This window comes from Morus notabilis, unplaced genomic scaffold (genome assembly GCF_000414095.1).
Source record: "Morus notabilis unplaced genomic scaffold, ASM41409v2 Scaffold345, whole genome shotgun sequence".
NCBI classification, from domain to species: domain Eukaryota; kingdom Viridiplantae; phylum Streptophyta; class Magnoliopsida; order Rosales; family Moraceae; genus Morus; species Morus notabilis.
Genome location: NW_010356869.1, coordinates 70,995 through 96,284, shown reverse-complemented (window position 1 = coordinate 96,284; position 25,290 = coordinate 70,995). Strand labels below are relative to the sequence as shown.

Genomic DNA, 25,290 nt, shown 5'->3' with positions numbered 1-25,290 from the left:
ATTCTAAATGATGTTGCTCTTAAAATATATAAACCTTTGGCTTTTGCTTCTTTTCCTCCCCGGAACCGATGGTTTAAGTACTTGTTTTGCTTCATACAATTTTTAACTATCTAATTCATCGAATTTGGTTGGGAGGACATTAAAAATTCATAAACAACCTTGATAACCCCAACAAAAACTACTATTTAATTTATTTTCTTTTAATAATCTCACAGGTTTCCAAGATTCAATAGCATCTATCTTAATCTAATATAATTTCCACGATCACTTTCATGATCCGGGAGATTAAAAAAGAATATCCAGAAACCTTAATCAACTAAAAATAACCAATACACTTTTAAAAAAAGGTTTACAACATAGCAGGCCATAAAAGATTCAACATAGCAGGCCATAAAAGATTCAAGTGCTTTTCCTTTTCCTTTTCTCCTTTTTACCAGTTATACATTGTTTTATGATAGATGTTGCTGGGATTATATCATTCTTTAACAAAACCAATACACTTAAAGCCTAACCAAAAAAAAAAAAAAAAGTTCCAGAGATGCACGGCTAATAAACTTTGTAGCAAACCATATATGTGTGTGTGTGTGTGTGTATATATATATATATATATATATATAAATACATATGTATATATTAAGAAAAAGCAAGGTAAAGGCTCTGTGCATGAGGGATAAGATATATGGGATCTCAAAAGCACCAACCATGTTTCAACAGGAGAAATTCTGTCACAGAAATCCCTAACAGTGATATCTCTACCCGCTGTTAAGATTCTCTATGTAGGATAATTCCACACCCAAAAGAAAGAAAAAAAGAATACAATAAAAGAAAATAAAACAAAAAATAAGTTAAAAAAAAAGAAGATAAAACAATTTATAATGATATCAATGGGATTTGGTAACTGTATCATATCACTTCCGTGGCTTAATTAGATTCTCACGAGAAAGCAATTAATTAATTTAATAATAACTATATTGAAGCACCAAATGTTAGCAACGAAAAGTACTTCTCAAATTAATATATAGTTGAACACCGTAACACTAATACCAAAGTACATATGAAGACACAATAAAAGAAAGAGGAAGAAAAAACAGAGATAAATAGATGTGGTACCTAAAATGAGTACTCCTTGTGAAATTAGAGAGAGATATTTGACCTAATTAGTCTTCCGGGTTTTTCAAGAAACACCCAGAAAATGAGCCCATCGCGATTCACATCTAATATATAAGCAGAAAGAAATTGATTAAAGGGGAGAATAGAATTATGAAAAGATAAAAGGGTTGTCTTCGAATTACGTGATCCATCAACAGGTGAAGCTACCACATGATCCGATCTTTCCTCGAGACATAGGGAAGTTTAGATCATGCTGGCAGCTTCAACTGTTAGTGGTGCACGGTAAGCATCTGGGCTGAAAACCATAGGATAAGAGAGCTAGAGAGAGAGAAATAGGAGAGAGAGAGAGAGAGGAAAGAGAGAGGAGAGAGAGAGAGATCTGTTTATGTTGCTCTATAGAGGGAGGGAGATCAAGAGTGGATATAAATAGAGGAGAGGAGAGGAGAATGTCCTCTCTCGTCTCTCTTGGGTATTAGGCTTTTGGTGATTTTGTTATTATGAAGAAGAGTACTGGGGGAAAATTTAAAAAAAAAAAAGAAAAAAGAGAACAGCTTTATAAAAAAGAAAAAAAAATAGGAATTTTGATAAATAAATAAATAAAAATTAGGGTTTTGGAAGGAAACAGATGGCAGTGGTCCAAAGTAAGACAATTTTGAATACTATCATTCATGCCCACGCCAACACCATGCAGACAAGGTAGTGATACCTGTTTTAAAAAGTCACCCAAAGCTTTTATCTGCTTTAGGATCTCTCTCTCTCTCTCTCTCTCTCTTTCTTTCTCTCTCCTCTCTCTCCTCTCTCATATCATACATGAACCCAAAAAAAGAGAGCAAAATACAATAGTTTAGAGGGGGGGACCAATGCATGCTTCTTAGCAGATTTAGGAGAAAAGGAAAGGAAGCATCTCAAGCCGAACAAAGTCATGCATGTGACCCCTTTCTCTAGAACATGTGTATATATGATCTCTCTCTCTGTTTCTAATTATAAGTATCTTTTTCATATCTTTTCCTTTTGTGTTTTGGTGAATATATGTTTTCTGCGTGTTTGCTTTTGTACACATATGGAATGCCATTTGTCAGAGACTTGATCTTTGTGAATCTAATTGGTGTCAGCTACTCATTTAAAGCAATAATTAACAAGACATTTGCCCTTAATTTATTAAATTGTAACAACTAATCTTAACGCCAACAATGTGATAGGGGCCATTAGCAAAATGATGTTGGTATATAATATATAATATTTGTATGATTTAAAGTTTGTTGTGATTTTGACGTTGTTGTGTTCCATTCTATCATCGACTTTGTTTTGATTCATTTGGTGGGTTTGGGGCAGATGGAACCAATAGATGGTATGAAGGGTCATCCTCATATCAAGGTATCAAAAAGTGGAAAACATAATATTCTATAGAGAAACTTATCAACAGATCGAAATTCCAGAATATATGGGTATTAAACAAATTAAGGACTCCATACCTATGATGCTTTTCTTGAGTTGGGTCTACGTATGCATATATTGGTTTTTTCCCTTTCTTTATATTTGCCAGAAAAAAAAAAAAAAAAACCTGTCTATTTATGTACTTGAATCATTTTTGTAACTTTGATGGCTTTTGGAAATTTGATTAGATTGTTATTCAGGTGTAGAATAGTTTGCTAAATTACTAATTCTTTCAAAAATTTAAGTTATTAGGATGAAAGCCATCAAAAACAGATAAATATTTAATTATGATAAGCTCGATATAAATAAATGCCCAACAGAAACTTAGACATATCTTATTTGATAAATTTTCTATAATACGAATTGTGTTATTAGAAGGTGGTCGAACAATTATTTTATATTTTATGTATAATCACATGAATCTCTGAATAATATTCATGAGTAGACATCTAGCTAGTTTTTATCCCTATTAGTGGTTATATTAATCTGAGCCTTTCTCTCAGTTTTCTTTGGTTTTGTATTATGTTTCCTAAATTGCAATTTTGGTTGTGAACAATCATCGTGTTTGTTAAATCTCTGTGTTTTTTAAATTTTTTTTTTTTTTTTTTTTTTTTTTTGCTGTTTCCTATCTTTTTCTTTACTCTCTATTTGCTCTTTTTCCAAAGATGTTTCTTTCCATCACTATCAAATGCCTCGTCCAAAGACGACTAGGGGTACAAATGAATTTGCAATTTCTTTCCACTTATCCATTGACAGATTTTCCTTTAACATGAAAATCAACATCATATTTCCACCGCCCTTAAAATTAAACCAATACACCCAACGACGAATGAGCCAATCAATTAAAAGATTCTCCTTATAAAAGTCTATTTTTTTTGGACTGAATTAACTCTATTGCTTGAGAAAGATTAAAAAGCTTAAAAACAGCTTAATAAAAGGTATGTACCCTTGTGGAAAGTCGAAGCAATTTTATGCCAATTAAAGCCAGCGAACAAGCCATTATAATAGTGTGCAATTTTATTATTTATATGGTGCTCCAAACCAACCTGCTATTAACTCTTTTTAATATTTTGCATCTATTTTAAGGTTGATATTTTTTCTTTTAAAAAAAAAGCACAGAATCATGGACAAAATAACCGCAAAGATTTTAAAGAGGAGGTAACACAATGACTCATAATTAAACAAGATAATTATACTGTATGGTAAAATTTTATACCTTATATTGAAATTTAACAAAAATTTTAAAATATTACAAAAATAAAAAAATCATAGTAATTATCATCATGATGTCACATTTTGTACTATATACTGATATTGTAATTATTTTAATGATATCAAATTTTACTATTCTTGTAATTATATTTCAAAATTAAGGTTTTACTATATTTAAACTTTACCATTTAAATTTTGCTATATCTAAAAAACCTAGAATTAAACTCTATATTGACAATGAATGAGGTGCACTTGTGATATTTAAATAAGTGAGTGAGTGACCATAAGTTCCCTTACAATCAGCAATTATTCATAACGACCGTATAAGGGCTACGTTTAAATTTGTTAATAGCAATTCCAATACCATTATTATTTTAATTTGTTACTATATAACATCTTACAGAATTACCTTTGTATCATTGTGTGAACACTCTTGTGATTAATTTATTATAAACATATATGTAGGTATGTATATATATTTACGACGTGATTCTTATGTACGTATTTATGTGTAATGCGAACAAGAATCAACAAAATCATTCTGATGAATGCAAATAAGTGGCAGACAACACTTGTATATAAGAAACAAAATAATGGAAATGCCCTTTCCAGAGACCGATTGCAATAATGCAACACTCCTATTTTTTTTACCTTCATAAACGATAATATATATATATATATATATATATACATATACTTTCCCTATTTTCTGGTTAGTTCTTTGATAAAGAAAAAAAAAAAAAAAAAAAACTACGTACTTGCTACTTCGCTCCCAAACAAATAATTTGATCTTTAACTTTTTTTTTTTCCTCTGCAAGGGCTAATTGAATAATTAACTGCAGAACATTTCAATTTGTTAGTGAACAGAACAACATAATTATTAGTGATTCTTATTCCAATTCTTTTCATTTGTTTATCTATTTAGTTTTTGCTGAAAGATTCTTATATTCTAAATCATGTTAGTTAAACTTAAGCAGATAACAAGACATAAACAATGATTCTCATTCTCGTCTCTCTCTCTCTCTCTCTTTTTGATTAATCTCTAGTCCAATTTATTCCAATAATGACATGTAAGAAATATAGTGGGAAAGATAATAGAATAGGAAAAGTAAAGTAGTGGAAAGATCGATCATTATATTAATTCCTATCCAGTACTGTTTACTTACGTATTTGATGATAATGAGAAATTATCTTATTCTACTTTTAGTGTGTTTACTAAACTTGTGAATAGACATTTTGTTAATGAAATTATTGAATTGTCGTAATTTTACATAATTAAATAATTTCTAACTTAGTATATTGAACTTGTTAGGGGTTTATAAACAATTTTGACGGGAAACTATTTTTTTTTTTTTTTTTTTAAAAGGCCATTTTCTTAAAGAAACAGATAAAAAAGAGCATTAACCTTTTTCTTTTTTCAATCTCATTCACAGTAAACACGACCTTATATATATACACGATACACCCGTAAATGTAAACCGCCTTATAATGCACCCGCCATTGTGATACTAACTATACACGTGAATCTATGATCTAACATGTCAAGAGGATCATGATAAAATACAAATAATGGAGACCACAACTGCAGAATCTTGCATTACAAAAATATTTATTTAAGGGGAGCAGTGCTTCTCTCATTAGTCACAAGGCTCATAACTTCCAAAGTTTGAGGATTTTTACGAAAAAACTATTTTGTATTTTCCCCCAAGTAGCTATATGAAGATTTATGAATAAGAGAAACCGCATCTTGCGTAATTTATATTTATATGGAGAATACTCGGAAAAAAAAATCCATAAAGAAAAGGACAAGGATTTGTGCTTGAATTTGTATTTAGCATTCTCTCTACTCTAGAAACCAATTTAAATTATTAATACTATGAATTAGTTATATTCTTTTCTTTGCTTGTAATTGTCATGAATTTAGAAATCCAGCACTACTCTATTTAATAATTATCCAGACGGATTTGCAAGAAAACATGCACCTTAGGTGTATGAATGGTCTTATTTGCTGCTGTTACCTTTGAATTAAAGCCAATGAGTCTAGTATAAAATCTTCAGAAAATTGACTTGATCAACCCTTTGTGGATTCGATAGAGATATTTACGAGTACAACCTTTTTTTAACAATATTATGCAACACTTGTGGTGCTGACCTATTAATAAAAGATAGATCTCAAACATGAGGCCGACTTTTTATTAATAGTGGTACTTAATACTGATAGTCGGTCGCAACCTCCACTGACTAAAGATGACCCTTTTAATATTTACACTAATCAAATTTTTATTTTACAAGTTTATCCTGTCGCGGTCGCCCTACTGACCCAAGGTGGCTCCTTTAATATTTATCCAAATTAGATTTTTATTTTACATTTTTATCCCTTATGTTGCCTCCCTAAATTTTTCTATTTATGACATTTATATGAAATGTTTAAAAATATTTCAATTATACGGCAAAGTTTAACTTTTGAATATCTCACTATAAAATAAATTCACAATTTGTAAATTGTAAACCTTAAATTAAACTTAATTATAAGATAAAATAATAAAATAACTCTACTATTATTTTAGTTTTTAAAACTTTGGTTTAAAACTAAACAGGTGCTGCTCCCAATCATTTTTCCCGGAAAATAATTAGTTTATGAACGCATCTATGTAAGCCTATACAGGTACCAAAACCACATAATAAATAAATTTATATATATATATATATATTAAATGGTCTTACAATGAGTCCCACGAATACTGTCAATCCATTGGACACGCTTTGAGGTTCGACCAAACTCATCTTTTTCCCGTAGAGACCAAAAAGGAAAAGCAGACATGTTTTTAACTCTGACTAGAACCTAATTAATTAATAATTCTTTCTCGTCACATGAAGTTCCAACAACAACGAGAGCGTTTGAGGAAGCTTCCTAATACCATTTCAGTGGAATAATTATCTATCCTTGAATAATGCTTGTTCCAGCCACAAGTAGGCTTAAAAATAATCTCATTTCTTTTGTTACTCTACAAAACTAAATTATCAGATTGATCTAATCTGTATTATTGAAGGTGATATGCAATTTTTTTTAAATGAAAAAAATTCAATCTTGTCCCTCATTTAGAAATTCGATACAAACCTAAGAGAAAACAATATATCGAAAAAGATAAATTTAAATTTTTACAAAAGTAAATACTGTTGTAAAAGAAATTGAATTGTAAAAAAAAAAAAAAAAAACAATTGAATTGTAAAAAAAACAAGACACAATAGCCATGTTTAAAATTAATCCCGTTTTTATTTTTCACAATTTTTTTTTAAATAAAAATATTTCTAAAACGATATTTGACACAATAAAGACAACAAAATAAAAATAAAAATAATTTTTTAATTTAATATAAAATAAAAGAAAAATAAAAAATAACTTTTAATTATTTTTTATTTTTATTTTCTCTTTTATCGAGAAGAGAGAAAAAGGAAAATAATAAATTTTTTTATTGAAAATAATATCTTAATAAAATTACTAAACATATTTTTAAAAATAATTTTTGTTGAGATTAAAAACGTTTTAATTTTCATTTTCATGTAAAAAATATATATATTATTTTAAAACGAGTTCCAATCGCGCAGGCACATTAGCCCCCTATCCGAATATATCTCTAATGCTGCCTCTAACTGTAAATAAATTGCATTGTTATACTTATACGCTGTTTTTATGGGTTAAAAGGCTTTTCTCACGATTATGATTTCCTATTAAATCTGATATGGGAGTAGATTTTATGTAATTTAGAACCATAAAGATTGATTATTTTCGCGGTAGAATAGTGGTAATATTTATAGGTGTTAAATTTGATTAAAATCATCTAAAATGCGAACTGATACAAATTACTCGATTCAAATCAGAATCCGATTAATAAGGTATATCTAAGTTTCAAACAGTACAATAAAACCTCTTCATAGGAAACTAGTTTGCAAAAGGAAATTTAACATGCACATTTTTCTACAGGAATTGATGATCTGCTTCTCCTCGGTAAATGAAATCTATAGCATTTGGGTCCATAATATGTCAAGAATATTACACAGAATGAAAGATTCTCAGCTCCTATAGAACAAAACGCCAAGATCCGAGCTTCCATTGTACATGGGATTTGACAATCACAGCTAACGGTATATAGTCTGCATACAAATAGCCATTAAAACATGACCACTGTAAAACTTTACCATCAATATTATCCTTGCCTTAGCCATGTAGAAAGATCATAAAGAAAAGGATCAGAAGTCGTTAGATTAGCCACAATATGTGTTAATAATGTTAAGAAAGATCAAGAAAAGAAGTCATAATAATATTAAAAAAAATAAAATAAAAAACCAGAAATGAAAAGGAAAAGAGAAACAAAAAAGGCTAGGTGTAAAAAAGAGAGAAGGAACGCATGCCATGATCAGTAACAGAGTAAAAAAAAATTTTAATAAAAAAAATCAAAGGGCCAGAGAATATACTATATACCTTACTCTATCTTTTGCTTTTTTTTTTTTTTTTTTCGCCTTCCTTCCATGTGAACACAGTATTTTTGTAGTAAGGATAATGTCGTTTTGCCACAAAATATGGGGTCCCCAAATAGGAAGGAGTGAGGCTGTCTCAGCATGACCTAGCTAGGGTTAGCACAAAATCATGAATTCTCTGTTCTTCTGATTGACCATCTAACGGAAGCTAGATCATGCTGGCAGCTTCACTTTTTCCCTTGTGAGCATTATGGAATCACTATAATATTTACGATCAACAAAATCATATCATGAAGAAGATTGATAAAACCTTAGAAGCAAGAAATGAAGAAGGCTTTTTTTTTTGTTGCTTAGAAGAACAAATCGGCCAGTGGGTATGTGCTATATATTTATAGGGGGAGAGGCGTGAAGAGAGAGAAAAAGATTTGAGAGAGAGAGAGAACAAATTAACCTACCCACATTGTGATGTACTACTAGCTAGGAGTATTGATAAATGAAAACAAGTGTGGTTTAAGAGAGAAAAGCCCATTTAAAAAAAATAAAATAAAATAAAAAAGTGATAAGAGGAATTCTAATCATGTTAATTATTTCATGTTTTTAGTTAAAATAGTTAATGATTTAATTAAAATTTAATTTTTCTTCACTCAAATAATTAGTTAAATTATTAGCTATTTTAAAAATTTTATTTCACATTAACTAAATATAATTAGTAAGAACTGTCTAACTCTTTAATTTATTGTATTATTTTATTGTTTCATACTCAATAAATATAAAAGTTTTTTTTAAATTAATAAAGTTATTTATATTTAAATTCAATAAATATTAAAATAATTTATATTTAGTTAAAGTAAAAAATATAATTAAATTGACTCACTAAAAAATTACTATCTAAACAAATTTTCTACCTATTTTAGTTAAAATTTAACTAAAAAATAGATAGGTCTCTTCTCTAAAATCAAAAAACAGCTAATAAGAAGAGGAGCATGCAGAAGGGCAGAAAGGAACAGCTATATAGGTGGGGGTGGGAGGAATAGCTGGTTATATTAGGGATCACAGGTGGAGCAAACATAGGGCGGCATTGCCAGTGGACATATATAAGAGAGAGGGTTGGGAGCTCTCTGTTTCTCTCTATCATCGCTTTCCTTGGCGCCCACTTTGCAAAACCCAAAAATAAATAATAATTAATAATAATAATAATAAACAAAAAATATATATCTAAGCAGTTATGGGTGATTATGACATTTTGAACGAGTCAAAATTTGTTGTATAATGTTATGAATCATAGTTTGTAACAATTTATGAGTGGTATAAGAAATTCATATTTGATGTGAGAGTGCATAGTATTGATCAGTTTAAGTTGAACATAAATCACGTGTTTAATTAATCAGATTATATTATGTCATTTAAAAAATTTTGAATAATTTTTTGATACGTTTTTTTATGTTTTATTGTTTGAATATATTACATAACCTGTGATGTTATAATTAGTTAAAAACGAATAATGCTATCAGACACTAATAATAATGAGGACCACCTATTTATAGAAAATAATCTCGTGATATGAGACTCATTTTTTATTAATAATAATACTTAATACTGATAGTGTCTTTAAATATTTTTTATTCATTAAAAACCATTTGGCACACAATAAATAGTCTGTTTATTTCGCTGATTCGAGTTTAGAATTCGAGTTGAGATGTGACTTTATGTGAGAGTTTTTTACTGTAGTAAAAAAGTTAGATGTGATTGTTTGTGAGAGCTTTTTACTGTTAGAAAAACTCAAATTCTAAACTCGAATTAGCGAAGTGAACGGAGCATGAATTATTTCAATCCCTTTAAATTTAGATGTTTAGAGGGATAGACTACTCGTGCACTATCTCACGCCTAGAAAACAATCTCAGATATATATATATATATATACACACACACACCTATTGTACTATATATGTATGTTGCATAGCATGCTTTTGTGGCGTCATTAGACTATAGTAGAGGAGTGGGGCTCGGGCTGTGGGGGTGATCGTACGGTACAAACAACACAATTCAAAATGACTACTATTTATCTAGTGTCTAGTGTGTTAATCCTTTTCCTTCTCACTCAGCATGAAAGACATATAGCTAGAGTGGGGGGGGCATATACTGATATACATTATACTGAACTGCTGCAATTATTAGTTGAGAAAGAAAAACCATTTCGACTTTCAATGCATTTTTTAACGTTTTTGGAATACATTGTTGATAGTGAAACCTTCCTACAGTGTTCTCTCTCTCTCTCTCTATTTCTCTTTTACACAGTGGCTAAAATTTGATCAAATTCAGTTGTCAATTTTTGGGGTGAGATTTTTAACGCCACCCACTCCTCATCACGCTCATTGAGAGAGAATAACAAAAGAAAAGAGTGAAGTGATCAGAATAAAATAAAATAAAAATGCACTGTGTTGGTGTTGGTTGGTCACGTGCATGGTCATTGACCAACTTGTTTTTAGAGCTTGGTTTTGCTTTTATGGACGCTGTCACTGCCAAGATTTTACAGCTGTTAAGTTACAATTAACGGTCTGATATATATATATATATATTATATATTTGTAAAACAGTTGTTTTCAAGAGAGAGAGAGAGAGAGAGGGAGAGAGAGAGGAGGGGTTGGTACAAATGCTATGAAGCTGATCTCTGATCCCCTTTCTTTGGACCCCGCAAACCAATAAACCTACAAAGTGACAGTCTGCAAGCCAAGCTGCCTAGTGTTATAGACCCCTTTTATGCTAAGAAACCAAATAATACTCTTATGGAATCTCTCCAAACCAAAACAAAAAAACAAAATTACACATAGCAAGCAATTTTGGACGTCAAGTAAGTAGCTAATGTTGGTGGTTGGTTATTTATGTTATCATCAGTTTCCCCACAATAATAATAATTAAAAAAAGATCATATGGTCTCAAATTATTATTAAAATCTCGTTTATTTTATTGATTTAAATTTTATTATAATAAAAAGTTTTAAAAAATATTTACATTTAATTTTTTTGTTACAGTAAAAAACTCTCACATAACGTCACATCTCAACTCAAATTAAAAATTTAAATCAACAAACTAAACGGATCAACAGAAACTAACACAAGTCTGGTTTTGTTTTGTTTGTTTAGTCTCCATTGGATTTGTTTATATGTGGACGTGATGGTGGTGTTTGTGCTATAGAATTCTGGCTCTTAATCGATTGACCGTAAAAATTATGTCAAAAATAATTTTTATGTACTCAATCTTAATCTGTCGAGATATTTTCTCGTTATCAGACCACATACATATGTCTTTTTTTTAGTGTCATCATATTAGACCAGTATAATCTGTCTTAATTAAGGGTTATAACTTTATATTGCAGGATCATTCGTATTATTGTAAAATTATTCGCATTATTTTAAGAAACACAAGTATATTGTTTCATTAAAAGAAAAAAGAAAAAGAAGAAACCAAATATCAATAGTCAATAAAGAAAACAAAAAGGGCAAAACTGTCCCGCTCTCGCACGCCTATAAATGGTGAACTGCCTTTGAGAAATGTGAAGATGAGGTTGTGGTTCTTAAACACCTGCAAGATCCTATATATATGTATGTGTATATATATATTATTATGTACTGTTTTTTCTTTTCACATCAGAGATGGGATTAAATGCATGAAGTAGTTTGCTATAATAAAGTGGTCAGTCTAGTCTAGGAATCTATATAGTCTATAGGGTGGTCCCGTTGCATTGCTTATTATAATCTCCTGCAGTTTGTTCAGAGCGTGGAGAAGATAGATAAATATATAGATAGGGTTGTAGCCCTTTTTATTTCTCTTGGTATGCTAACATTATTGCATTTACTGATCAGCTGCACAAACACAATGCCATCATTTCTTCTGGAATATTTCTTTCACATGTAAAGAAAATTAAATTTAAATCCATTTCCCACTTTTGACTTCATAGGGACACAAATTCTTGTTGATCTCATAAGATCCTAAGTATGTCTTTGATCCGTTTCAATAGGACTTTCAAGTTTTTCTAACTATATGACAGCCAATATTGTGGCTATTCAACATTCAGGTGTCCAGCTTTGTCAAGGACTATATCGAATTATTGATTCACGTTTTTATGAAATATTTTCTTTTTTAATTTTTCAAAACAGACAGCCCCTGTATTGTGCAGGGAGTCTAACTTGACTGGTCATAACTCAAAATGTATCAACCAGTTTCAGCTTCCTTTAAAAAAAAAAAAAAAAAATGTTTGTGTGATTACTCATTTTAACTCTGAACAATGGTTATTATAGAATGATCATTTATATTTCTGAGGTATTGAGAAGTCTTTGCTTGGCTTTTGAGCAAAATAGGATCTCCTCTCTTTTTGAGTCTTAATGCAAGATACTTCTGTTTGGGTGTGTATTTGAAAGAGAGAGTTTCACAGCCCTTGTGGATAACACGTGTAGAAAACTTGATCAATAAATTGAGAAACAAAAGGAAAACATTATTACATTTTGAGAAACGTATTTCTCTATCACATCCAACCTAATATCAATCAGTACACAATTTGTTAATTTACAGAATTACACTTTCTGAATTTAATTAAAACCACCACTTTTTTTTTCCCCCTCTCTTTTTCTGAATGGTGAATTTACAATGGTTGCTAGTATAATCAACCTCAACAATTCTCTTAGCTTCAATGGCTGCCACAATAGTCCAGTGATATTCTGTTTGATATCCATTCTATCACAATCATCATACACGTCAAATTCTTCATCAACTGTCACCAAAAATCACCACAAGAACAGAGTCCATTCTTGAAGTAATGAAATCTATTTGCATCCCTCACTACAAGTTGTCGTTCAAAGCATTTTGAGACAAGTTTACAAAAAGTATGACAATCACCACAAACACGAAGATTCTTTGTGATTCTAATAGGGGCTCCATCAGAAGTTTCAAGCAGGCCATATGCAATAGCCAGCCTTTCACTATGCCCATGAAGCATCTCAATTTTTTCTTCTTCCTCTACATTGTGCAAAACCAATTTGGTTTCAGCCACATACCCACCTTCCCTTTCCAATCTCTCAGTAACTTGAGCTAATTTTTGGTATATCTTTAGAGACTGAGGATGAGATTTATCTCTGGCCATGAATGCATGGACTTTGTTTCCAATTTCAATCCAACTACATCCAGGATTTTTCTTCAATCCACTTCCCTTCATTCTCGTTCTCACTTCTTGTACTTCTTTCCATCTTCCACTAGCTGCAAGTACGTTAGATATCAACACATAATTTCCCGGATTCTCTGGCTCCAACTCTAGAAGCTTCCTTGAAGCAATTTCTCCCAATTCTTTATTAGAGTGTATCCTGCAAGCCCCGAGGAGAGCACACCATACTTCAGCAGTAGGCTCACCTTGCATGCCATTCACAAATTGGTATGCCTCTTCCATGCGATTGCCACGGCCGAGAAGATCAACAAAACAGGCATAATGCTCTGGCCAGGGCTCTAATTGATATTTCCTTCTCATGATATCGAAAAATCTTTTACCTTCGTCGATCAAACCCGAATGACTGCACGCGTGTAGAATTGCTAAAAAAGTGACATGATCAGGGACTAATCCTTCACCCTCCATACTACTGAATAAATCAATAGCTTTCTTGCCATGACCATACATTCCATACGCATTTATCATGGTAGTCCACAGAACTAGATCTCTGTTCGAAACACGGTTATATACCTTAAACGCATACTCCAAATTCCCACAGCTGGCATACATCTCCACTAAAGCGTGAGCAACAGATCCCTCCAAGACAAATCCCTTTCTGATTAGAAAGCCATGGATTTCCTTTCCTTTACTCAAGGCAGATAAAGTAGCAGCGGCTGAAAGTATGCAAACGAGTGCTATAGCGTCGGGTTCCACATTAGATTCTTTCATCAGGTCTAAAAGTTCAAATGCCTCATTTGCAAGACCATTGTGGACATAACAAGACAGCACGCTCGTCCAAGACACAATATCTTTCGATTCAATCAGTTCAAACATTCGATTTGCATATTCTATGTACCTGCACTCTCCATATACGTTGACAATAGCATTTTGAAGCAACAGATCATATAAACCTCTTCTTATAATGTAACCATGGACTTCTTTTACCAAGTAAATGCATTTCAACCCTTTACAGGCCAGCAAGACGCTTTCAATCATCATTGGGTCAACATCCACCCCTTTTATCTGCGCCTTTCGGCACAAATCCAAGGCCTTCGTATGTAAATTGTTCTGTGCAAAGCCAGCAATAATTGTCGTCCATGAAATGAAATCCTTAATAGCCATCCTGTCGAAAGCACGGTCCATGAAGTTCACACAAGAACACCTAGCATACATATCTATCAGTGTGTTTCCAATTTGTATATTGGAATCTAATCCTTGTTTCACTGCATAAGCATGACTTTCCTTTCCGTTCAATACGTTTCCTAATCGGCCAGATGCTGCAATAATATTTAAAACTGAAACTTTGTCTGGTTTTTTACCCGTGTTCTGCATGTTATGGAACAATTCAATAGCTTCATTGTACAAACCATTTTGGACAAAACCAGACAACATAGTGTTATATGAGACATTATCCTTGACCTCCAAGTCGTTAAAAACTTTCACGGCGTCAACCATTTTACCATATCTTACGTACATAGCAAGCAAAGCATTTCCCACGTAAATATCATAACAGTGACTTGATTTCAAGATCGAAGCATGGATCTCCCTGCCTGACTTCATGGAAACGGGATCCTCACAGGCTTGAAGAGCAGAGACAAAAGTATAAGTGTTCGTTGAAACATTCAACTTCTGCATTTCTCTAAAATATTCCAAGGCCTCCACGGCCTGGCCATTTGAGGAACACGCAAAAATGATAGAATTCCATGACACAATATCGTCCCTTTTACTTATAAGATCAAACAGTTTTCTAGCCCCGTTAAGATCACCGCACTTTGCATACATGGAAACCAAAGAGTTGACAACAAAAGTCACAGAATCAAACCCGTACTTGATAGCGAAACCATGAATTTCCATGCCGCAACAGAGATTGTAAACCACACCACATGCTTTCAATACACAAGGAAACGTACACGAATCAAGAGGAACTCCCAAGACCCTCATTTCTCTATACAGCTCAAGAGCTCCTAAAGCCTCCCCATTTGAAACACACGCCCCAAGCATCGCATTCCAAGTGAAAATCGTTCTTTCACGCATTTTATCGAACACCTTCTCTGCATTCTCAATAGACCCACACTTTCCGTACATAAACAAGAGCATAGTATTCAGAAACACGGAATCAGAAACGTCACAAGATTTTATCATGTGGGCATGGATTTGTTTCCCTTGGAATAAACATCTCTTGGCCGCACAAAGTTTAAGAAGGGGTGAATAAACCTCGTCGAGACAAAACTGGAGCGAAGAAGTTTGGTCTGCGAAGAAGCTGCCCAGTGACCGAAGAGCTTCATGAAAGCTTCCTTGCTCCCAAAACTGTTTCAGAGACTGAATTTTCGTGGGCTTCCGAGGTAGTTTGGGAAGGGAAAGAGTCTTCTTCAACATGGGGTGGTACGAAAGATTGAAAGAAGTGAAGTGAAAAGAGAATGGGATTAAAGATTTAGCCATTAAAACAATTCTACGTGTGCATGCATGGATTGGGATGCGCAACGCACAGACTGCACATCGCCGGCTGATTGCTCGGACCAATGACTATCAAGTGCCTCCTTTTAACGAGATTTGCTTCTCTTTTTTTAAAAAAAAAAATTATTATTTATTTTAACAAAATCTGCTTTCAATTTATGTCGCTTTTGCTTGTTTTGTTTTTTTTTTTTCTTATTTTGTAATTCTATTAAATAGACAAACAACATTTGAAAATGTAAACTGCCGATGAGGATGCTCCTTTAAACAAAAAATAATTTTTTTAAAAAATATATATATTAATTTTCGGATGGTTTTGTTGAATTGTATAGAACCTAATTATACTGTACATTTTTCTTGAAGATGACTGTTCGACTAAATTGTTGAGAATAATTTAAAGAATCTATTTTGTTTGCGTAAATTTGTTAGGTAAGTGACTTAAATTAATTTTAAGAAAGTAATAATTTTGTGTTTTGGGGTAAATTATTGTTTTTAATTTTTAAGTAAGAGTTATTTTATGATTTATTAAGCGTCTATAAATAAGTGTTTTGTATAAAGTTTTATGTGTGTTTAGAAAAAAGTATAGAGAAATAGTGCCTCTTTTGAGAGAGAGAGAAAAGTGATGAGAGATAAGTAATGGTGTAAGGAGTTTTAGGTAGAGAGAAAAAGTGTATTGAGTGTGTAATTCTAAAAACAAATTTCTCTCTTATGTGGATATAGGAAATTTTTTTAAATTACTTAAATCTTGTCTTATTTATTTTTTTGTTATTTTTATTTCTTTTGGTTGTGTTTTTTTAACTGTCGTTTCTCACTTTTATTCATCGTTGTTTATTATTTACTTTGTTTTGTTGTTTATTGTCGTTTTTCTCACTTCTACTCATTGTTGTCATTGTTTATCATTTACTCTCGTTTTATTGTGTATTGTCGTTTTGTTGTTTAATGTCGCTCCTCACTTCTCAGCCGTTTTTTGCATTGCCCGTTTCCCTTACGTCGCCTTTTTACGATTCCGTCGTTTTAATCCATTTTCATCGTTTCTCATTTATTGTCGCTTCCTTCTAGCTGTCGTTTTTTCCTTTTGATGTTCTTTTTCACAATTCTGTCGATTCTTTGGGTATCGTCATTGGAATCAAAATCATTTGTTTTAAATGAAAAAATAATCGAATCATTTATTACCGTTCCCCCACTTTTGCTGTTTCCTCCGAGGTGTCGTTTCCGTTAAAGTCCTTCAATCGAATAGCACCATTTACGTTTTGCACATGATTAATTCCTCTTTGACCGGTGATATCTTACATTCGATTTACAGTTAGAAGTTCAACCAAAATAATTCTCCCGTCCATTCTCTCCCTGAGGGAATACCTCTTGCGTCACCAAAAGCAAAACTCTCTTTTCTGCATGCAAAAAAAAAAAAAAGAAAAAAAAAATAAAGGAGCCATACATAAACAATTGCCAATTCATCCTCATTGATACCGTTCCAAGGATACACAGTGGAATTTATATTGATTTTTGTATCTTTATGCTCCGATAGACCTTTCATGTCAGTCCGTTTAGTTCGTTGTCGTTGATTCGAATTTTTAATTCGAGTTGAGATGTGACTTTATGTGAGAGCTTTTTATTATAACAAAAAAATTAAATATAACTGTTTCTGAGAATTTTTTACTGTAGTAAAATTTAAATTATAAACTCAAATCGATGAAATAAACGGAACTTAAGAGTTTGCATGGTTAAAAGTATTTTCCGTTTGTGTTCTTTTTTTTTTTTTGTTAGCACCGACAAAAAATATATTTTAAATATAATATTGTTATTTATTCTCTTTTCTTAATAATAGCTTTAGTTTGATTTTTTTTTCTCTTTATTTGACACTCACAGATGCAACTATGAAAAATTATTACTATGATTACAAGGAATAACTATCAAATGAACGATGAATTTTTCGGTAATTATTATAATTACTACAAGAAATTTAAAATGGCAGTGGCGTATAAGAAACTAATACAAATCAGTATTATCCTGGAAATATGTTTCGGCGTTGCATCTTTCGGTGACTGTTCTTGCAATGGCTAGTGAAGTTTGATCAGAAAACAGAATACTTCCAAACAAGAATCTCGGTGGACAAAATGAGGCAACAAAGTCCATATACATGCCGAGTTCCTTAAATTACATAATCTAATTTGCAAATTAGAGTTTGATCCAACGTACAAATCAAAGCTGAAAAAGAATCACAGGAGACTTGCTGTAAGAAAAACCAGGGCCTCCCAGATAACAACTCAAAAAGATAAATGTGTACATTTCACAACAAAGAAATGGGCAATAAAGTGCCCGTTGCACTTGCACTATGCAAAAAGAATTTAAAAATAATAATAATAACACACTACCAACGTACTGTCCAACATCCAAAACCAGCCGATCATTTTCACCCATCAACCCATTCCTGACACTTTCTGCTATACATATAACTCACTAGACATCGTTAGTTACTCCACCTATTTACATTTCAAAAAATAAAAACCTGTAGGCTTGATGTTCCTGCACAAAATCAAAGACATCCTTGTATCGACGCAAAAGACAACAAAAGCGCAGCCTACGATCGTGCCTTCTCGATCAGAAGGTTGACCAACTTGGTGGTTTGTGCAGGACGTGTGCTTGTTAGGCTCCCAGCATTTTAACTTGTGGGAGTTTTTCATCTTGTCAATCTTGTTCGCATGTCTAAATCCCAGGCCAGCCCTGTTGCGTTGGGTTGCTTTTCTTTTTCAATGTACGTAGCAATAGTTGTTCAATGATGGATTCCCACCGAGAATTATTCGCTTCCCCCAGTGCTCAAGTTATCACGACCACTATTTTCGAATCACCCTTGATTAAATGAAGATTTCAAATTCTCATCTGGCAATGTCCATGATAGCAAGTGTCCACCAGAGTCCCCACTGAGCAATTGTTTCAAGTCATTTGTGAGGTGAAGAGCAGTAACAGGATGCTTGTGAGACTTTAGCACCTTGTGGAGAATCAACTTGTACTCGGGTGCCTTACCAATGAAACTTAGTCCACCAACTCCGCTACTTGTTGACTTGCTCTGCAAACTCTCTGCATCTAAGCAGTGGACCATTTGCCACACCTTAACCGCCCCACTCTGGTGACCGGTGACATACCAATTTGTATCCAGCCAATCAGAAAACGAACTACTTGTCACAGAGAGAATAGAATCAGATGGAAGCTGGGACGTATTTACCGCTGCAAGGCAGTCCCCATTAATGCTCCAAACAGCAAGTAAAATTCCAGCCGCAGTCACAATTTCCCCAGTCAAGTCATTCACATAAACTGCTGAAACAGGTGCTGGGAACTCGGGGAGCTGCCTAACAAAAACCAAGGAGCTCAGATCCCAAATAATAACAGTGCAGTCATCTGATCCACTGACAATCATCATATAAGGCTGGCTGACATGAAGACATGTTATCTTGGACGTGTGGGCACAGAGTGCCTTCTCCAACTGCAATCGTCTTATTAAACGAGGCCCATGCTTACTGATTCTCCAAACAGAAACTAAACCATCATCAGCTCCCGTGACCAAAATCCTACCATCATGGCTAACACCAGCACACTGTATCTGGTTGCCTCCATGAAGGTTTTCATGTGTTGAGAGAAGCCGGTCTTGATCATAGCTCATAAATCTCAAACTACGGTCTGGAAAACCCCAAGCCACATATTTGGTATATGTTCTTGGTTTAAGAAAACTATTTGTTCCTGCCGCAAGAATTTTCTCATTGATAGCAACAATCTGACTAATAGCAGATGAACATTTACGAATCTCATGTGGAATAATACGGCTGGAGTGCTTGAGCGGATGCGGAGGAAGTTTTCTATCCCCCCGTCTTTTCACATGGGATTTGAGGAATAACTGCTTAGGCGTCTGTCCAAAATGATTAATTTGCGCTAGAATTGAGGCTTTCATTGCAGGATCTGTAACAGAGTCTATGTCTACACTCCCTTCATATGTATAATGGTAGAAAACATTCACAGCTTCCTCTGCCGCCTACCCATTATCCAGGAAAATTGCAAAATCAGAAACAAAACAAAAAAGAAACAAACGAGACTGTAAATAACAGATGAAAGATATTAGTTGAAGTGGAAATGTAGACTCCAATAATGCCACGCCAAGAGTCGATCAAACCACAAAAAATGGCAGGTGAAGCAGCATGTATGAAAGCTTGGCTAGTACTCGTCCAACAATGTCACTTATTAAATTTCCACCAGAAAACGTGAAAAGAAATGAAGACTTTATCATTGACGAAATTAAGTTGGGAATATTAAAAGAGTAAACTTCTTTGTCTGATTTCTTAGCAATGAAACGAGTTAAGAAAATTTTCATTGAATATCAAAAGGTATTCTTATTATTTTATTTTTCTTTTTTGAGAGAGAGAGATTGTTAAACATATGAAAGTAATCAATTGCCTAGAAAAATGATTTAGTAGAAAACATCAGACAAATGGGCTATGACCATCCCGTGAACCAAATATTCAAAAGATTTTGTTTGTGTCTTTCCTTTTTCCTTTGTTTGTTAATTTATTTATTTATTTTTGTTTGATTTTATCCTCCAGCTAAAAGGACCCCTAGAAAAGGAGATGTAAAAGGTGAATTAAAATCAGGACGGAAATATGGGTCATAATGAGTGTTAGTATTGATACCCACCTTTCCTCTCTGTTTATATCCGAATATAAGATCTATCCAATTATGCAAATTCTCTGACACAAAATCTGATTCCAATGCCTCCCTATGCTTTCTGATAAACTCTCTAGCACTGCCTTTTGCCCATGGAGGTAAGACCACGTCACCAACCTGGAAAATAACAAAGAAAATTGCAATTGTAAAAGTTTCTGAGGGAAGGAAGACGAGAGCTGTTAGCGTGTAAAAAGTTTCTCGAGTTAACCCTTTTCCAAAAATGTTTGTTACAAGGTGTGTTAATTCAAAACAGCCCACACATTCGTTGATTTCTCATCAGAAGTTCATCTTATACAAGGTTTTGTAAGATGAACTTCAAAGACATATTCCAAGAGCACCTTGGGGCCTTAAAAGACCTATTCGAAAGTGCACAACTTTCAGAGCATGTGGAAGAAAGACTCACAGCAATGAGCTCATAACTGTTTATAGACAAACCTTTTCTCCTGATTGTTTCTCTCCTAAATCGAGATTAAAATGATTTTCAAGAAACTCTGGCAGGTAGTAAAATTCTGGTATCAATTCCTTCACGTCCGATGTGTTTCCTTTTCCAGCCGCACTTAACCAAGTGTCTCTAACACCATTAAAAAGACGATCTGCATGGTCAAACTGCCCACCCTGTAGCTTCTGATTCTCTGCGCTGAAAGGCGGTAGTCGTAGAAGGTAGAAGAGGACAATTCCAGCACTGGAATAATGTGAACCGTAATGAAACTTTGGAACCTCAGGATCATCCCAGCTCTCATACCTGGTATAGAAAAAGGACATACAGGGAATAAGTTAAACGGTGACAAATACCTCAAAAAGGGATGACAAAAAATACATATATTCGTTCTAACACGTCACAATGAAAGCTATACAGGTGTTGCAGATCTCAGAATAATTTATATAGCAATGAACTGTGGAATTACTCAAAAATAAAACTGTCAAAATAAAAGTCGTTCAGGAGAGTAAGAATTTGTCACTATGTTGCTGATAGAGGACCTTTTCTTAAATTCGTCTTCCCCGTCAGGCGTTTGACAGCCCATAGGTTTGTCAAGCCTACGAAATGTTTTTGGATCTGACAAATCGAGATTCTCACTTTCATAATCGGCAAGCACCCATGGAAAAACTGGATATTGGGTAAGATCACTATATCCACGACCGGCCAAGGTATTGAGATGCATGAGGTACTGAAAATTGCTAATTTCTCCATTTTGCCACCTTTTCGAAAATGATTTAGCCATTATTTTAAATAAACGACTACCCTCATTGCTCTCCTGTTTTGTTGATCCCGAAATGGTTGTATCCAACCTGATGCAAATTAGAGAAAAAAAAATCAGTTTTAAGTCCAGAAGATAAAGAAATCAGCAACTAGGCAAAATAAGCACCAACGCTATAGTAAATCAACCATACAACAGAACACAGTAAATAAGTAACGTAAATGCATAAGCATACAGAAAGAAAGATACTGCTTAAGTGGAAACACTAAAAAAAGAAACCGATTAGGGTTCTACGTTAATGCAGAAATCGCAAACCTCCGTATATAAGTGTCTTGCATGTCTCAAGCCTATGTTCTGTTTAGCCTTTAAATGCCAAATATTTAGTCTTCAAGTTTAAATGCCAAATAACACAGGCATATTTGACAGAATTCTATTCGATCCAGAGTTGCAAATAAAATATAACTAAAGTTCAAACACTAACAGAATATTAAATTCACATGAATTAATATGTTATCAAATAATAATTATTAAAAAAAAAAAGAAACCTCAAACAACTACAGTAGCATATTTAAAAAATCATTATTTTTTTTGGGTAGAAAAGCGTTCATAACAAAAGCAGCAGTTGGCAACTGGAAAACAAAGTTGATGGGAGGTTTGATTCATACATGCTATTCCTTGGAAGATTCATGGCGACTAGATTTTTGAAAACCTCCTCCCTTTCTTTTTTGTGAAAGACCAGGAGGTCATTGCATCCATCCATGCTAAATATCTCCACAGCAACAGGACGCAACTGGTAATCACGCTTCGATATCTCATGAACGCTATCAAGCTTCCACATGCGCCAAGGGTGGGGGAGATTACCAGTGGTGCACACTTTCTCTTTTCCCCATGCACCGCCATTATAAGCCCAAGCTCTTCCTCCAGCCAATGTTCTAACCACTGTGGCTGGAGATGAAGTAGACTTGGACTGGAAATCATTACTTCCAAGAACATCCTTCTTTACACCTAAAGCCTGATCAATAACAGAGAGTTCATCTTCGCATTCCTTTTCACAAATGCACCCAGAGTCATCTATATAAAAATTTTCAATCACATACAGGCAAAGTTCTCCTATCAGAAAAATACCATCATGTTTGTCAAGACCAACAACTCGTTCGCAATTATATCGGAACCGTATCTTTTCAAGAGGTTCCAGATATGGCCTGATTAGGTATTCACCATCACCATGAAGATCCTTATCTGACTTGTCCTCTGTAACCTTGCTTTCATCAATTCTTGCAGAAGATGATTGTCTAGGAGATCCTAGGTCAGATCTTCCCTGTGTGCTCTCCTCGACTGGAACAGACACTGCACTAGACTTCACACCAAACTCAAGTGCAGAATGCAGACTTGCATCATTTACACTACTGGCTCTGTCATCATTCCATCCAATCCTAACAGAAGCAGTATCTTTTGTACCATCCAGTTCTTTAAAGGATGATTCATCAGAAAACAGCTCATGGTCCAGATTACTCTGCAAGGTTTCACCACTAAAAAGCTGAAAAAACGATTCAGAATCAGTATCAGAAGCATTTACACCATTCTCAGCTCTTGTTTTGGAGAGCTCTGCATCCCCTAGTTCCAACTGCCCGTCAAGAACATTTTGTATGGAATCAATTTTCAACATGCAGCGCTCAAGCTTTTTCCGCATCCTATATGGACCCTCAATTTGACAAAGCTGCCACTCAGGATCTTCAGTCACAGAGGATTTACGTATAGGGAATATTCCCCGCTCATGTACAAGTTGTTGGAGATGTGTTTGCCATTCACTCTCAGCATGCAGAACCCATCCATACTTATCTTGACGAACAACTCTAAGCTCAGTAGCCATTGCATCACGTACCAATTCCAATGCATATCTCCGTTCATTCACTTGTTCCCAATGCTTTAGATCTAATCTTGACATGTCCCTTGATTTCCTTCCCATTTCTCTCTTACGACGACCCTCCATACCTTTAATTCTCACTCCAGGAAATTTTGCTGATCCAGCAATAAACTGAACCCACATTATGGCTGCACACTGCTCCAGCACCTTATTCACAATCTGTTCAGAACTCTGAAGCCACTCAAAGAAAGCAGATAAACTTCCGGTCAATAATTTATCAAAGCCACCATGTAGTACATCCAGGTGCAGTCCTTGGTTTGGTTTAGAGACAAGCAAGTCTTCTAGAGCAGCCCTACGATGTACCAGGAGATACTTAACAATATCTACTGCCATGTTCTGTACAGGTCGCCGTTGGTCATGAAGAAGGGAGATTAAATTCACACAGAGACAGCAATTAAGATCGGTATCAGAATTGCTGGGACAAAATATGATTCGCCTGTGAGCAACAAGTAACTGTAAAACTGTGCAGATATCAATTCCCGAATCATCATATGACGAGTTTGGGGATATTTTCTTCTCAGGTTCACTTGTCAAACCCAGGCATGAGAGGAGATCATCTTCACCCATTGCAATCAAAAATGATGGAAGGAAACAGTATAAAACCATACGATTTGCATTTTTCAGAAGTGAATGAATGTAACCATCAAGTTGTTTGCTCCCTCTTGTGATAGATAACAGACCCTTTCCGGTAGGAGCAGCTTCTTCAATTCGGCCATCCTTGTTTGCCAATTGTAGCATGGATAATAAAAATTCAAGAGTTCTCAGTACACCAGCAGGTTGTGGGAAGGCACCCATATATACACGGTCCACTATCATCCAGCACAACGCATCCAAATTAGAGGACCAACGACTCTTATCTAGCTTTTTCTCATTTTCCTCATCATCACGCAGCAGACGTCTTTCAAGGTAGTTCATCAATCTACCAAGGCACAGGCCCTGGAAGACTAACACCGAGTCAGCATCAATATAGAGAGGAACACTTTCTAGGATGCTCTCTATTATCTGAGAAGATTTTATTTGCTCAGTGACAAAATCAGAGAGAACTTCTGCTGTAAAATCTAAAACAGCAGTTGCTCCTGCACAGCAAGGACCACCACCATAGCCAGAATCATCAATTTCAAGCAGCAACTTCGGCCCTATGAGGAAAAGGGTGTTTGTAGCAGAAGGCCCTTGAGAACTAGCTTTTAACTCTGAAGATGGTTCATTTTCACTAGCAGACATAGAAGACTCTACAGGAGTGGACACTGAGGGAATTTTCGATTCACTATTGACTGCAGCCCCTAGCCAAGATGTCAATGCTAGAACGGGAGACGGTGAAGGTGTGAGAGGGATAGAATTAGACTTCTCTGAGAGGATAGGAGAATCTAGCACGTTAAATGATGCAGAACTGTGAGAGTCTGCTGGTTGTATGGCTTCTAGAGTGCCTTTCACAGTACGGAAGCTGAATTCATTAGAGCTTGAGGTGGCAGAGACCTGGTCAACACTGTCACCATCCAAGCTCAGAACAGCTGGAGCGTCTTCACTCAGCACAACCGGCGCATCTTTGCTTAGGATAGCTGGAGCATTATCTTGCATCAATTTGCTCAATT

General features: G+C 34.2%; 2 protein-coding genes across 3 annotated transcripts in view; both read right to left on the bottom strand.

Annotated features, from left to right (window-relative positions):
• Positions 1-12,848: 12,848 nt before the first annotated feature.
• LOC21395743 (pentatricopeptide repeat-containing protein At3g63370, chloroplastic) lies at positions 12,849-15,780 on the bottom strand. The gene has a single exon (XM_010088804.2). It carries the CDS (start codon positions 15,563-15,565, stop codon positions 13,001-13,003), a length of 2,565 nt encoding a protein of 854 aa, XP_010087106.2. The 5' UTR covers positions 15,566-15,780; the 3' UTR covers positions 12,849-13,000.
• A 2,300-nt stretch (positions 15,781-18,080) lies between these two features.
• LOC21395742 (protein SPIRRIG) overlaps positions 18,081-25,290 on the bottom strand; it is a 25,172-nt gene continuing 17,962 nt past the window's right edge. For both annotated transcript variants that reach the window (XM_024162858.1, XM_024162861.1), the window contains 5 exons: positions 22,443-25,290; positions 21,560-21,868; positions 21,017-21,323; positions 20,552-20,698; positions 18,081-19,895 (listed from right to left, as the gene is read on the bottom strand). The exon at positions 22,443-25,290 ends at the window's right edge or, in 1 of these variants, runs on beyond it. In XM_024162858.1, the coding sequence (XP_024018626.1) occupies positions 18,717-19,895; positions 20,552-20,698; positions 21,017-21,323; positions 21,560-21,868; positions 22,443-25,290 (4,790 nt within the window). In that variant the 3' untranslated portion in view covers positions 18,081-18,716. The remainder of the gene's footprint in view (positions 19,896-20,551; positions 20,699-21,016; positions 21,324-21,559; positions 21,869-22,442) is intronic.

What these genes read in the sequence shown, in the direction of transcription:
- LOC21395743 (XM_010088804.2), bottom strand. Translation starts at nt 15,565, where the DNA reads ATGATAAAATCTTGTGACGTTTCTGATTCCGTGTTTCTGAATACTATG.